The sequence below is a fragment of the Balaenoptera ricei genome, chromosome 5, assembly GCF_028023285.1.
Source record: "Balaenoptera ricei isolate mBalRic1 chromosome 5, mBalRic1.hap2, whole genome shotgun sequence".
Taxonomy (NCBI): domain Eukaryota; kingdom Metazoa; phylum Chordata; class Mammalia; order Artiodactyla; family Balaenopteridae; genus Balaenoptera; species Balaenoptera ricei.
Window position 1 is genome coordinate 31,295,194 of NC_082643.1, and position 15,674 is coordinate 31,310,867.

General features: G+C 40.0%; 1 protein-coding gene across 4 annotated transcripts in view; it reads left to right on the top strand.

Annotated features, from left to right (window-relative positions):
- ARHGAP10 (Rho GTPase activating protein 10) overlaps window positions 1-15,674 on the top strand; it is a 328,794-nt gene that overhangs the window by 156,662 nt on the left and 156,458 nt on the right. For all 4 annotated transcript variants that reach the window (XM_059922584.1, XM_059922586.1, XM_059922585.1 and 1 more), the window contains 3 exons: window positions 11,246-11,327; window positions 13,272-13,317; window positions 15,207-15,272. In XM_059922584.1, the coding sequence (XP_059778567.1) occupies window positions 11,246-11,327; window positions 13,272-13,317; window positions 15,207-15,272 (194 nt within the window). The remainder of the gene's footprint in view (window positions 1-11,245; window positions 11,328-13,271; window positions 13,318-15,206; window positions 15,273-15,674) is intronic.

A 15,674-nucleotide genomic window follows, 5' to 3' on the forward strand; every position in this document is an offset into this window, starting at 1 on the left:
TTGAGTCTGATAATTTGCTAGAATGCCTCACAGAACTCTGGAAAACAGTTTACTTACTGTTGCTGATTTATTACAAAGGATATTTTAATGGGAACAGACAAAGAGATTCATGAAGCCATATGTAGGGCAAAGTATGGAGGAAGGGGCTTGGAGCTCCCATGTCTTCTTTAGGTGCTCTCCCTCTATCATCTTCATGGGCTCATCAGCCTGCAAGCTCTCTGAACCCCAGGGATTTTTTTTGTTTTGTTTTGTTTTTTTTTTTTTTTTTAAACATCTTTATTGAAGTATAATTGCCTTACAATGGTGTGTTAGCTTCTGCTTTATAACAAAGTTAATCAGTTATACATATACAATATGTTCCCATATCTCTTCCCTCTTGCATCTCCCTCCCTCCCACCCTCCCCATCCCACCCCTCTAGGTGGTCACAAAGCACCGAGCTGATCTCCCTGTGCTATGCGGCTGCTTCCCACTAGCTATCTATTTTACATTTGGTAGTGTATATATGTCCATGACACTCTCTCACCCTGTCACATCTCACCCCACCCCCTCCCCATATCCTCAAGTCCATTCTCTAGTAGGTCTGTGTCTTTATTCCCGTCTTGCCACTAGGTTCTTCATGGCTTTTTTTTCCCCTTAGATTCCGTATATATGTGTTAGCATACTGTATTTGTTTTTCTCTTTCTGACTTACTTCACTCTGTATGACAGACTCTAACTCCATCCACCTCATTACAAATACCTCCATTTCATTTCTTTTTATGGCTGAGTAATATTCCATTGTATATATGTGCCACATCTTCTTTATCCATTCATCTGTCGATGGACATTTAGGTTGCTTCCATGTCCTGGCTATTGTAAATAGTGCTGCAATTAATATTTTGGTACATGACTCTTTTTGAACTATGGTTTTCTCAGGGTATATGCCCAGGAGTGGGATTGCTGGATCGTATGGTAGTTCTATTTGTAGTTTTTTAAGGAAACTCCATACTGTTCTCCATAGTGGCTGTATCAATTTACATTCCCACCAACAGTGCAAGAGAGTTCCCTTTCCTCCACACCCTCTCCAGCATTTATTGTTTCTAGATTTTTTGATGATGGCCATTCTGACCGGTGTGAGATGATATCTCATTGTAGTTTTGATTTGCATTTCTCTAATGATTAATGATGTTGAGCATTCTTTCATGTGTCTGTTGGCCATCTGTATATCTTCTTTGGAGAAATGTCTATTTAGGTCTTCTGCCCATTTTTGGATTGGGTTGTTCGTTTTTTTGTTATTGAGCTGCATGAGCTGCTTGTAAATCTTGGAGATTAATCCTTTGTCAGTTGCTTCATTTGCAAATATTTTCTCCCATTCTGATGGTTGTCTTTTGGTCTTGTTTATGGTTTCCTTTGCTGTGCAAAAGCTTTTAAGTTTCATTAGGTCCCATTTGTTTATTTGTGTTCTTATTTCCATTTCTCTGGGAGCTGGGTCAAAAAGAATCTTGCTGTGATGTATGTCATAGAGTGTTCTGCCTATGTTTTCCTCTAAGAGTTTGATAGTGTCTGGTCTTACACTTAGGTCTTTAATCCATTTTGAGTTTATTTTTGTGCATGGTGTCAGGGAGTGTTCTAATTTCATACTTTTACATGCACCTGTCCAGTTTTCCCAGCACCACTTATTGAAGAGGCTGTCTTTTCTCCACTGTATATGCTTGCCTCCTTTATCAAAGATAAGGTGACCATATGTGTGTGGGTTTATCTCTGGGCTTTCTATCCTGTTCCATTGATCTATATTTCTGTTTTTGTGCCAGTACCAACCTGTCTTGATTACTGTAGCTTTGTAATATAGTCTGAAGTCAGGGAGCCTGATTCCCCCAGCTCCATTTTTCGTTCTCAAGATTGCTTTGGCTATTCGGGGTCTTTTGTGTTTCCATACAAATTGTGAAATTTTTTGTTCTAGTTCTGTGAAAAATGCCAGTGGTAGTTTGATAGGGATTGCATTGAATCTGTAGATTGCTTTGGGTAGTAGAGTCATTTTCACAATGTTGATTCTTCCAATCCAGGAACATGGTATATCTTTCCATCTATTTGTATCATCTTTAATTTCTTTCATCAGTGTCTTATAATTTTCTGCATACAGGTCTTTTGTCTCCTTAGGTAGGTTTATTCCTAGATATTTTATTCTTTTTGTTGCAATGGTAAACGGGAGTGTTTTCTTTTTTTTTTTTTTTTTTTTTAAACATCTTTATTGAAGTATAATTGCCTTACAATAGTGTGTTAGCTTCTGCTTTATAACAAAGTGAATCAGTTATACATATACAATATGTTCCCATTTCTCTTCCCTCTTGCATCTCCCTCCCTCCCACCCTCCCCATCCCACCCCTCTAGGTGGTCACAAAGCACCGAGCTGATCTCCCTGTGCTATGCGGCTGCTTCCCACTAGCTATCTATTTTACATTTGGTAGTGTATATATGTCCATGACACTCTCTTACCCTGTCACATCTCACCCCACCCCCTCCCCATATCCTCAAGTCCATTCTCTAGTAGGTCTGTGTCTTTATTCCCGTCTTGCCACTAGGTTCTTTATGGCCTTTTTTTTTTTTTTTTTTTTTCCTTAGATTCCGTATATATGTGTTAGCATACTGTATTTGTTTTTCTCTTTCTGACTTACTTCACTCTGTATGACAGACTCTAACTCCATCCACCTCATTACAAATACCTCCATTTCATTTCTTTTTATGGCTGAGTAATATTCCATTGTATATATGTGCCACATCTTCTTTATCCATTCGTCTGTCGATGGACATTTAGGTTGCTTCCAGGTCCTGGCTATTGTAAATAGAGCTGCAATGAACATTGTGGTACATGACACTTTTTGACCTATGGTTTTCTCAGGGTATATGCCCAGTAGTGGGATTGCTGGGTCGTATGGTAGTTCTATTTGTAGTTTTTTAAGGAACCTCCATACTGTTCTCCATAGTGGCTGTATCAATTTACATTCCCACCAACTGTGCAAGAGTGTTCCCTTTCCTCCACACCCTCTCCAGCATTTATTGTTTCTAGATTTTTTGATGATGGCCATTCTGACCGGTGTGAGATGATATCTCATTGTAGTTTTGATTTGCATTTCTCTAATGATTAATGATGTTGAGCATTCTTTCATGTGTCTGTAGGCCATCTGTATATCTTCTTTGGAGAAATGTCTATTTAGGTCTTCTGCCCATTTTTGGATTGGGTTGTTCGTTTTTTTGTTATTGAGCTGCATGAGCTGCTTGTAAATCTTGGAGATTAATCCTTTGTCAGTTGCTTCATTTGCAAATATTTTCTCCCATTCTAAGGGTTGTCTTTTGGTCTTGTTTATGGTTTCCTTTGCTGTGCAAAAGCTTTTAAGTTTCATTAGGTCCCATTTGTTTATTTGTGTTCTTATTTCCATTTCTCTGGGAGCTGGGTCAAAAAGAATCTTGCTGTGATGTATGTCATAGAGTGTTCTGCCTATGTTTTCCTCTAAGAGTTTGATAGTGTCTGGCCTTACACTTAGGTCTTTAATCCATTTGGAGTTTATTTTTGTGCATGGTGTCAGGGAGTGTTCTAATTTCATACTTTTACATGTACCTGTCCAGTTTTCCCAGCACCACTTATTGAAGAGGCTGTCTTTTCTCCACTGTATATGCTTGCCTCCTTTATCAAAGATAAGGTGACCATATGTGTGTGGGTTTATCTCTGGGCTTTCTATCCTGTTCCATTGATCTATATTTCTGTTTTTGTGCCAGTACCAAACTGTCTTGATTACTGAAGCTTTGTAGTATAGTCTGAAGTCAGGGAGCCTGATTCCCCCAGCTCCATTTTTCGTTCTCAAGATTGCTTTGGCTATTCGGGGTCTTTTGTGTTTCCATACAAATTGTGAAATTTTTTGTTCTAGTTCTGTGAAAAATGCCAGTGGTAGTTTGATAGGGATTGCATTGAATCTGTAGATTGCTTTGGGTAGTAGAGTCATTTTCACAATGTTGATTCTTCCAATCCAGGAACATGGTATATCTCTCCATCTATTTGTATCATCTTTAATTTCTTTCATCAGTGTCTTATAATTTTCTGCATACAGGTCTTTTGTCTCCTTAGGTAGGTTTATTCCTAGATATCTTATTCTTTTTGTTGCAATGGTAAACGGGAGTGTTTTCTTAATTTCACTTTCAGATTTTTCGTCATTAGTGTATAGAAATGCAAGCGATTTCTGTGCATTAATTTTGTATCCTGCTACTTTACCAAATTCATTGATTAGCTCTAGGAGTTTTCTGGTAGCCTCTTTAGGATTCTCTATGTATAGTATCATGTCATCTGCAAATAGTGACAGCTTTACTTCTTCTTTTCCGATTTGGATTCCTTTTATTTCTTTGTCTTCTCTGATTGCTGTGGCTAACACTTCCAAAACTATGTTGAATAATAGTGGTGAGAGAGGGCAACCTTGTCCTGTTCCTGATCTTAGTGGAAATGGTTTCAGTTTTTCACCATTGAGGACAATGTTGGCTGTGGGTTTGTCATATATGGCCTTTATTATGTTGAGGAAATTTCCCTCTATGCCTACTTTCTGCAGGGCTTTTATCATAAATGGGTGTTGAATTTTGTCGAAAGCTTTCTCTGCATCTATTGAGATGATCATATGGTTTTTCTCCTTCAATTTGTTAATATGGTGTATCACATTGATTGATTTACGTATATTGAAGAATCCTTGCATTCCTGGGATAAACCCCACTTGATCATGGTGTATGATCCTTTTAATGTGCTGTTGGATTCTGTTTGCGAGTATTTTGTTGAGGATTTTTGCATCTATGTTCATCAGTGATATTGGCCTGTAGTTTTCTTTCTTTGTGACATCTTGGTCTGGTTTTGGTATCAGGGTGATGGTGGCCTTGTAGAATGAGTTTGGGAGTGTTCCTCCCTCTGCAATATTTTGGAAGAGTTTGAGAAGGATAGGTGTTAGCTCTTCTCTAAATGTTTGATAGAATTCACCTGTGAAGCCATCTGGTCCTGGGCTTTTGTTTGTTGGAAGATTTTTTTTTTTTTTTTTTTTTTTTTTTTTTTTTTTTTAAAAAGTAGCCCACCTCCATTCTCCCTTTTTTTTTTTTTTTTTTTTTTTTTATAATTTTTTTTTTTTATAGCTACTTTATTTATTTATTTTATTTTATTTTTGGCTGTGTTGGGTCTTCGGTTCATGCAAGGGCTTTCTCTAGTTGAGGCAAGTGGGGGCCACTCTTCATCGCGGTGCGGGGACCGCTCTTCATCGCGGTGCGCGGGCCTTTCACTATCGCGGCCCCTCCCGTCGCGGGGCACAGGCTCCAGACGCGCAGGCTCAGTAGCTGTGGCTCACGGGCCCAGCCGCTCCGTGGCATGTGGGATCTTCCCAGACCAGGGCTCGAACCCGTATCCCCTGCATTAGCAGGCAGACTCTCAACCACTGCGCCACCAGGGAAGCCCCTGTTGGAAGATTTTTAATCACAGTTTCAATTTCAGTGCTTGTGATTGGTCTGTTCATATTTTCTATTTCTTCCTGGTTCAGTCTCGGCAGTTTGTGCATTTCTAAGAATCTGTCCATTTCTTCCAGGTTGTCCATTTTATTGGCGTAGAGTTGCTTGTAGTAATCTCTCATGATCTTTTGTATTTCTGCAGTGTCAGTGGTTACTTCTCCTTTTTCATTTCTAATTCTATTGATTTGAGTCTTCTCCCTTTTTCTCTTGATGAGTCTGGCTAATGGTTTATCAATTTTGTTTATCTTCTCAAAGAACCAGCTTTTAGTTTTATTGATTTTTGCTATTGTTTCCTTCATTTCTTTTTCATTTATTTCTGACCTGATCTTTATGATTTCTTTCCTTCTGCTGGCTTTGGGGTTTTTTTGTTCTTCTTTCTCTAATTGCTTTAGGTGAAAGGTTAGGTTGTTTATTCGAGATGTTTCCTGTTTCTTGAGGTAGGCTTGTATTGCTATAAACTTCCCTCTTAGCACTGCTTTTGCTGCGTCCCATAGGTTTTGGGTCGTTGCATCTCCATTGTCATTTGTTTCTAGGTATTTTTTGATTTCCCCTTTGATTTCTTCAGTGATCACTTCGTTATTAAGTAGTGTATTGTGTAGCCTCCATGTGTTTATATTTTTTACACGTCTTTTCCTGTAATTGATATCTAGTCTCATAGCGTTGTGGTCGGAAAAGATACTTGATATGATTTCAATTTTCTTAAATTTACCAAGGCTTGATTTGTGACCCAAGATATGATCTATCCTGGAGAATGTTCCATGCGCACTTGAGAAAAATGTGTATTCTGTTGTTTTTGGGTGGAATGTCCTATAAATATCAATTAAGTCCATCTTGTTTAATGTATCATTTAAAGCTTGTGTTTCCTTATTTATTTTCATTTTGGATGATCTGTCCTTTGGTGAAAGTGGGGTGTTAAAGTCCCCTACTATGATTGTGTTGCTGTCGATTTCCCCTTTTATGGCTGTTAGTATTTGCCTTATGTATTGAGGTGCTCCTATGTTGAGTGCATAAATATTTACAATTGTTATACCTTCCTCTTGGATCGATCCCTTGATCATTATATAGTGTCCTTCTTTGTCTCTTATAATATTCTTTATTTTAAAGTCTATTTTGTCTGATATGAGAATTGCTACTCCAGCTTTCTTTTGATTTCCATTTGCATGGAATATCTTTTTCCATCCCCTCACTTTCAGTCTGTATGTGTCTCTAGGTCTGAAGTGGGTCTCTTGTAGACAGCATATATATGGGTCTTGTTTTTGTATCCATTCAGCCAGTCTGTGTCTTTTGGTGGGAGCATTTAATCCATTTACATTCAAGGTAATTATCGATATGTATGTTCCTAGTCCCATTTTCTTAAATGTTTTGGGTTTTTTATTGTAGGTGTTTTCCTTCTCTTGTGTTTCTTGCCTAGAGAAGTTCCTTTAGCATTTGTTGTAAAGCTGGTTTGGTGGTGCTGAACTCTCTCAGCTTTTGCTTGTCTGTAAAGGTTTTAATTTCTCCATCACATCTGAATGACATCCTTGCTGGGTAGAGTAATCTTGGTTGTAGGTTTTTCTCCTTCATGACTTTAAGTATATCCTGCCACTCCCTTCTGGCTTGCAGAGTTTCTGCTGAAAGATCAGATGTTAACCTTATGGGGATTCCCTTGTGTGTTATTTGTTGTTTTTCCCTTCCTGCTTTTAATATGTTTTCTTTATATTTAATTTTTGACAGTTTGATTAATATGTGTCTTGGCATGTTTCTCCTTGGGTTTATCCTGTATGGGACTCTCTGTGCTTCCTGGACTTGATTAACTATTTCCTTTCCCATATTAGGGAAGTTTTCAACTATAATCTCTTCAAATATTTTCTCAGTCCCTTTCTTTTTCTCTTCTTCTTCTGGGACCCCTATAATTCGAATGTTGGTGCATTTAATGTTGTCCCAGAGGTCTCTGAGACTGTCCTCAGTTCTTTTCATTCTTTTTTCTTTATCCTGCTCTGCAGTAGTTATTTCCACCATTTTATCTTCCAGGTCACTTATCCTTTCTTCTGCCTCAGTTATTCTGCTATTGATCCCATCTAGAGTATTTTTAATTTCATTTATTGTGTTTTTCATCATTGCTTGGTTCCTCTTTAGTTCTTCTACGTCCTTGTTAAATGTTTCTTGCATTTTGTCTATTCTATTTCCAAGATTTTGGATCATCCTTACTACCATTATTCTGAATTCTTTTTCAGGTAGACTACCTATTTCCTCTTCATTTGATAGGTCTGGTGTGATTTGACCCTGCTCCTTCATCTGCTGTGTGTTTTTCTGTCTTCTCATTTTGCTTATCTTACTGTGTTTGGCGTCTCCTTTTCACAGGCTGCAGGTTCGTAGTTCCCGTTGTTTTTGGTATCTGTCCCCAGTGGGTAAGGTTGGTTCAGTGGGTTGTGTAGGCTTCCTGGTGGAGGGGACTATTGCCTGTGTTCTGGTGGATGAGGTTGAATCTTGTCTTTCTGGTGGGCACGTCCACGTCTGGTGGTGTGTTTTGGGGTGTCTGTGGCCTTATGATTTTAGGCAGCCTCCCTGCTAATGGATGGGGCTGTGTTCCTGTCTTGCTAGTTGTTTGGCATAGGGTGTCCAGCACTGTAGCTTGCTGGTCGTTGAGTGAAGCTGGGTCTTGATGTTGAGATGGAGATCTCTGAGAGATTTTTGCCGTTTGGTATTACGTGGAGCTAGTAGGTCTCTTGTGGACCAGTGTCCTGAAGTTGGCTCTCCCACCTCCGAGGCACAGCCCTGATGCCTGGCTGGAGCACCAAGAGCCTTTCATCCACACAGCTCAGAATATAAGGGAGAAAAAAATAGAAAGAAAAAAAGAGGATAAAATAAAATAAAATAAAGCTATTATAATAAAAAATAAGAAAAAAATTATTAAGAGTAAATGTATTCAGAAAAATTTTTTTTTAATTTTTAAAAATAGGTTTATTAATTTTTTATAGTAAAAAATAAGAAAAAAATTTTTTAAGAAAAAAAATTTTTAATTTTTTAAAATAAAAAAATATGAAAAAACTTATTAAAAATTTTTTTAATTTCTAAAAATAGAAAATACGGAAAAAATTATTAAGAAAACATATATTAGGAAAAAAAATTTTTTTATGTAAAAAAAAAAAAATGGACGGACCTAACCCTAGGACTGATGGTGAAAGGAAAGCTATACAGACAAAATCTCACCCAGAAGCATACACATATACACTCACAAAAAAAGGAAAAGGGGAAATTAATATATCCTGCTCCTAAAGTCCACCTTTTGAATTTGGGATGATTCGTTGTCTATTCAGGTATTCAACAGATGCAGGCACATCAAGTTGTTTGTGGAGCTTTAATCCGCTGCTTCCGAGGCTGCTGGGAGAGATTTCCCTTTCTCTTCTTTGTTCATACAGCTCCCAGCGTTCAGCTTTGGATTTGGACCCGCCTCTGCATGTACGTCGCCTGAGGGCGTCCGTTCCCCACCCAGACAGAACGGGGTTAAAGGAGCAGCTGCATCGGGGGCTCTGGCTCACTCAGGCCGGGGGAGGGAGTGGTACGGAGGAGGCGGGGCAAGCCTGCGGCGTCAGAGGCGTCGTGACGTTGCAGCAGCCTGAGGCGCGCTGTGTGTTCTCCCGGGGAAGTTGTCCCCGGATCACGGGAGCCTGGCAGTGGCGAGCTGCCCCGGCTCCCGGGAGGGGCAGTGTGGAGAGTGACCTGTGCTCGCACACAGGCTTCTTGGTGGTGGCAGCAGCAGCCTTAGCGTTTCCTACCAGTCTCTGGGGTCCGCGCTGATGGCCGCGGCTCGCGCCCATCTCTGGGGTCCGCGCTGTTAGCCGCGGCTCACGCCCGCCTCTGGAGTTCGTCTAGGCGGCGCTCTGAATCCCCTCTCCTTGTGCGCCGCAAAACAAAGAGGCTAGAAAGAGTCTCTTGCCTCTTCGGCGGCTGCAGACCTCCTCTCCGGCTCTCTCCCAGCTCGCCGCGGCACGCCAACCCCTTCAGGCTGTGTTCACGCCGCCAACCCCAGTCCTCTCCCTGCGATCCGACCGAAGCCCGCGCCTCAGCTCCCAGCCCCGCCTGCCCCAGCGGGTGAGCAGACAAGCCTCTCGGGCTGGTGAGCGCTGCTCGGCGCTGAGCCTCTGTGCAGGAATCTCTCCGTTTTTCCCCCTGCGCCCCTGTTGCTGTGGGATCCGCGCTGATAGCCGCGGCTTGCACCCGTCTCTGGATTTTGTTTAGGCAGCGCTCTGAATCCCCTCTCCTTGCGCGCCGCGAGACAAAGAGGCAAGAAAAATTCTCTTGCCTCTTCGGCAGCTGCAGACTTTTTCCTGGACTCCCTCCCAGCTAGCACCAAAGCCCGAGCCTCAGCTCCTAGCCCCCGCCCGCCCCGGCGGGTGAGCAGACAAGCCTCTCGGGCTGGTGAGTGCTGGTTGGCGCCGAGCCTCTGTGCGGGAGTCTCTCCGCTTTGCCCTCCGCACCCCTGTGGCTGCGCTCTCGTCCGTGGCTCCGAAGCTTCCCCCCTCTGCCACCCGCAGTCTCTGCCCGCAAAGGGGCTTCCTAGTGCCTGGAAACCTTTCCTCCTTCACGGCTCCCTCCCACTGGCGCAGGTCCCGTCCCTATTCTTTTGTCTCTGTTATTTCTTTTTTCTTTTACCCTACCCAAGTACGTGGGGATTTTCTTGCCTTTTGGGAGGTCTGACGTCTTCTGCCAGCGTTCAGTGGGTGTTCTGTAGGAGCAGTTCCACGTGTAGATGTATTTCTACTGTATCTATGGGAAGGAAGGTGATCTCCGCGTCTTACTCTTCCGCCATCTTGCCCCCTATTTCAACCCCAGGGATTTTTATGGAGGCTTCATTGTGCAGGAATGATTGATTAAATCGTTGGCCATTGGTGTTTGAAGTCAATTTCCAGCCCTACCCCACTCCTGGGAGGTGTATGGGTGGGGTGGAGCTGAAAGTTCTAATCCTCTAATCACGTGGTTGGTTCCCTTGGCAACCGGCCCTCATGCTGAGACTTTCCAGGAGCCCCCCAGTCCCGTCAGCTCATTAGTATACAAAATGACACATCATTGCAGAGATTCTAAGGGTTTTAGGAGCTGTGTGCCAGGAAATAGGGTCAGAGACCAGACATACATTTATTATGTCATGCTGGACAACTCCACTTGTGGGTATATACCCAAAAGAATTGGAAGCAGGGTCTCAAGGAGATATTTGTACACCTATGTTGATAGCAGCATTGTTTACAGTAGCCATGTGGAAACAAGCCACATGTCCATTGATGGATGAATGGATAAGCAAAATGTGGTCTGTACATACAGTGGAATTCTGTTCAGCCTTAAAAAGGAAGGAAATTCTGACGCAGGCTATAGCATGGATGAAAATGGAGGATACTTTACTAAGTGAAATAAGCAAATCACAAAAAAGGCAAATACTGTATGAGTCCACTTCTAAGAGTTACCTAGAATAATCAAATTCACAGAGACAGAAGGAAGAAGGGTGGTTGTCAGGGGCTGTGAGGAGGGGAAATGGGGACTTTTTCATGGGTACAGAGTTTTAGTTTTACAAGATGAAGAGTTCTGGAGACTGGACTCAACACTGCTCAACTGTGTAGTTAAAAATGGTGAAGATGGTATATTTTATGTTCTGTGTATTTTATCACAATTGAAAATTTAAAAGAAACAATCACCACAATGAAAAATTAGAAAGTAGAAAAGGAGGTTTGTTTTTAGCAGCCAAGGGGTAACCTGATCTGTTCCTGGTGTCTTGCAGGCCTGGAGTTTCTTTGACCATGCAGGCGTTTTCGGAAGAAGAGAGGAAGCAGTGGTTGGAAGCTCTGGGTGGAAAAGAAGCTGTAAGAATAACCAATGGTTGAGTTTTATTTCAAATCCTGTAGAGTTGGCTTGTGTTCGTTTTCATGTTGTTTTTGCTTTATAGTATTTGAAAAAAGTTCCCTGCTGAAACTGGTGTCTGAATTCCTCTTGGAAGCATTCGGTATTCTACAAATTTGGCTTGAGGTAGCAGGGGCACACATGAGACTGGTATATCGTTAGTTTTTATTTTTGATTTTTCTTGACTTTGCTGCTAGGATTTGCTTTGCTTGAGGAACTCATCTGAATCCTCAATTTCTTTTTTCCTACCTGTGACAGTACTTTGGGTGATGAACACAATAAATGCTTGCAATTTGATCTCAGTGGAGATGGAACAGTAAATATGAGGCTGTGCAGGCAATATTAGAAGTGACTGCTGTACTTATTTTGCATCATTTGCCAATTTATGGTTCAGCCTAATGATTCACAGGGTGCAATATTATGTAGCCGTAGTGAATGGGCCTCTGTATTCAGATTGGTTTGAGGAATAAATTAAAGGCAGTGATAGAGAGCCAGAGGCACAGGAATTCAGTCAGTTTGCCACCTTATTCAAGCACTACCTTCCTCTCAGTGGACTGGTGGCATTTGGGAGCTGAGAATTGGATAGCTCATCTGTTGAATGGGGGAATTAGTGAGGATGATTATAGAAAACACCGTAGAACCAATTTTAATCAACTCCGCTTACAGTCTTATGACTCTGAACAAACCGCCAGTGCAGGTACCAGGTGGGCTTACCTGGAGAGCATTTGCCATTTCAGCAGGATTTAAAATAAAAAGAGGAAAGAGCATGATTTGCAAAGTGGAAGAGGGGTCATATGTAGTAAAAAGAGAGGTGTCAGGATAGAGCTTATGAAACGGGCAAAATATATTGTTATCTGATGGTAGTGGGGAGCACACTGAGAGCGTAGGAAATAAGGCAGAGAGGCTGGGCAGCAACGCATGTGGCAATCTTGATGTGGTGTTTGAGAAATGGAAGCCCAAATTACATCTTTTAAAAATACATCCTATATAGGAGAATGTATCATTCTTGGAGGAAAAAGGCAGTGATTGGAATTGTGTATCATTTTCTTATGCTTGATCTACATTTAGCCTCCGTGGTTTTATTTCTATTTACTCTTAATTTGTCCTTGAAAATTTTAGCTGGGAGTCAGGAGTACTTCCAGCATTGACAGTTGCTGAGATCCAAAACAGGTTGTCCTAATCCTCTCTAGTAAAGGCAAGGCAGTGACTGGGACTTGTTCCCCCAGAGATTCAAGAAGTTCTTTGGAAAGTGAGTTTGCTTATTTGCATAGCAAAATGATCCCATGACTAAGTCATGAAGAAATAAGTCTATTGCCAAAGGCAGTGTAACCTTGAAGACGTATAAGCTCTCCTTTAGAGTGAAAAAGCCAAGTAATTAATTCGAGATATACAGACAAAGGCAAGTATGTAGAAAGAAAATAAATATTCAGCTATGTGTTTACAAGAGGTCACTTAAGGCACTGTGTATTTTTTCCAGGTGATGTATGTGCCTTGCAAATAACGGGACAGCGCAGAATTCTCAGAGGCAGCCTGGGATCATCACCTTGATATTTCAGATGTGGTTATTAAAATTATGGGCAGGAGTCGTGTGTTTCTTAAGTAAACAGCAGATTTTAGAAATAGTGATGAAAAAAATGAGCTTACTGATTAGAATGCAGCCATTCGTTTGAGCATTTCAAATTTACATGAACTTTCAGTCCTGGCCCCTTCATCTTATTTTTGCTACTTTGGCAATATCTCAGTGAGAGACAAAGGAGACCCAGAGTGCTCCTTTTTGTTACCTATCTTTGCATGATAGGTGATTTACCAATGTCAGTGTATTTTTTGTACAGTCCCTAGGTGTGCCTACTGGAATCACTTTTATTGATTTGCTAAAAATATTGTTTCCCCCTTTTCTCTTTTATTAGCTGTTCCCTAGTTTCAATAGAGCCATCATCCCAAGACCAGAAGGAAGTAAGTGCTAATTTATAAAAATGACTGTTGTCTCCCTTTCTCATGAGTTATTTTGTTTTTATTACTGATGTCAAACAGTTGCTGGGTGCTTACTCTCTGTACCCTGTCTGTGTTAGTTCTCTAGGTAGTAGATGTCTTATTCATTGAGGACCTCCTCAGATTTTCCTGGACAGCTGTAACCCTCCTTGATCTTTCCCATCTCTGAGCGTTTTTCTTTCCAGTCTTTCTATATAAAACCGAAAAAAACTTTCTCTGTAATTCACTTTGGTATTTGTTTTTATAGCCACAAATGAATACATGAGTTTCAGTTATGCATCTGTCAACTTCCTAAGTTGTAAACTCCTGTGGATAGGAACTGTTTATGAGGTCCCCTGTTCTCAACCCTTCTCACCTCCACCCTTAATATACTTTATCCTTAAAGTCTCTTGAGTATGGGCTGTACAAATAGTATAGCATTGCACCTTAGAAAATAAAACAAACAACAGCCAAACACGTTCAGGTATTCTAGGACAATAATTTTCACTTGCATTGTATGCACTAGAGGAAAAGGAATTACTCCCTAGCTCTGTACTCTTGATTTGTACTGAGATAAAGTGAAAATGTGATCAAATTTGCTGGGTTCTTTATGAATCTACTTTTAATATCTTTGGAGGAATGAAACTACATTTGTCAACGTCCACAGTTTGGAAACATTGTTAAATACCCATGATTTTGAAATGATCATGATGTGTATATCACTTAGCCTGCCACTGAAAATTGACCTGGTGCCGGGGAAGGTTGTCAGTCACCGAAGTACCTCTTCTTCCCCTTCGTCCTTTCTTTTGCTTTTCTTTCTCTTCCCTCTTTCTCTTTCCCCCTCTTTCCTTCTCTTTCCTTCTCTTTCTCTCTTTCTTTTCTTGTTTTTATAGAAAAACAAAAACATGCCTTTCTTTGGAAAAGTAGTTTTGCTAAGCAGAAAGAAACACTTGGCATTTTATATAAATGTTGTGAATAGTGGATCCTGAAAAAAGTAAACCACTGCCCAATTTTCCTCCTTAAAATGCTCTCCCAGCTTAATTGTAAACCTGCACAGTTTATGTTCATGACTTGTTCATGCTATCCCCTCTGAGGACAAAGAGTTATTTAGTATTCCTGCTCCTGAGTTCTAAATACAGAATAAAGCATTCACTTTCCCTGATTGCATTTTTGAAACAAGAATTGCCTTTTATTAGGGTATTCATATAGGTCAGCCTAATCATGGTTAAGTATCCATATTAGAAAACAATATAAAATTATATTTTCAAAATCTTTTTTTGCTACATGAATCATCTGTTTTAAATTCATTATGAAAATAATAAAATGTTAAACGCTTAGGGCATGGTGTAAAATATGAAAAAAAATTTCAAGCTCATGGCTCAAATACCATTTTTTAAAAGTATTTAAAAAAAATTTTCCCTCTAGGTTAAAAAAAAAAAAAAGTTTTGTGTTCTCCAGCTTGTCAAGAAATTTAAGAACTTTCACTCATATATATAATTAAAAAACAAACCTGAGCTGTTGTTGGAATTTGGGCAAAATGCTAACTATTTCTAGATAGCTTCCCCTAAAGATTTGTGTCACTTTCTTTTCCATTATTTAAAATACTATATTTATTAACTTAAAACCTAGTTTAAATTACAAGTTTATTTATATATGTTGGTAATAAACGTCTTGAAATTCCAGTAAATGCTCCTCTTAGTATATGAAATTCTCATTTACATTATTTAAACAGAGAATGCGTGGCCTTTAGCTTTCTTTTTTTAAAGAGTGAAATAAAAATTATATTGGATTTAAATAATTTTGTCCTATTTTTGTAAGGAAGAGATTGTGAGTAACTAATTGTGCCTTTAATATTTTATAACTGTTTCTTTTAGGTGCACAGTTGGATAAGATGGGATTCACAATTCTTAGAAAATGCATCAGTGCAGTTGAAACACGAGGTAACATGATTGAATCATTTTATTCATGAGAGGCTATAGGTATGTAAAATCTAAGGGTCATTTCAAATGCTTACTGCATGGTTAAGTGTTGTAGAATGAAATATATTAATGCAAAATGCACGTTCTAGGCATCAGAGATTCAGTTGTTCATTTACTCTGACAGGGTGGGGTTTTCCTTTTTATTTACATGTTTCTCCCTTGCATTGAAACAAAGTCAGGGCTAAAATGAGAATCAGTAGAAGAATCAGCAGTGTCGGACAACCAGTCTTAATCACTTCTTGTTCACGCACTAGTAAGATATCTCCATCTTCCATTGTCTTGTTGGCTTCCAGTTTAAAAATTGGTGTCATTAAGATATCATTTACTTAGAGTAAAATTCATTGATTTTAACTGTACAAATTG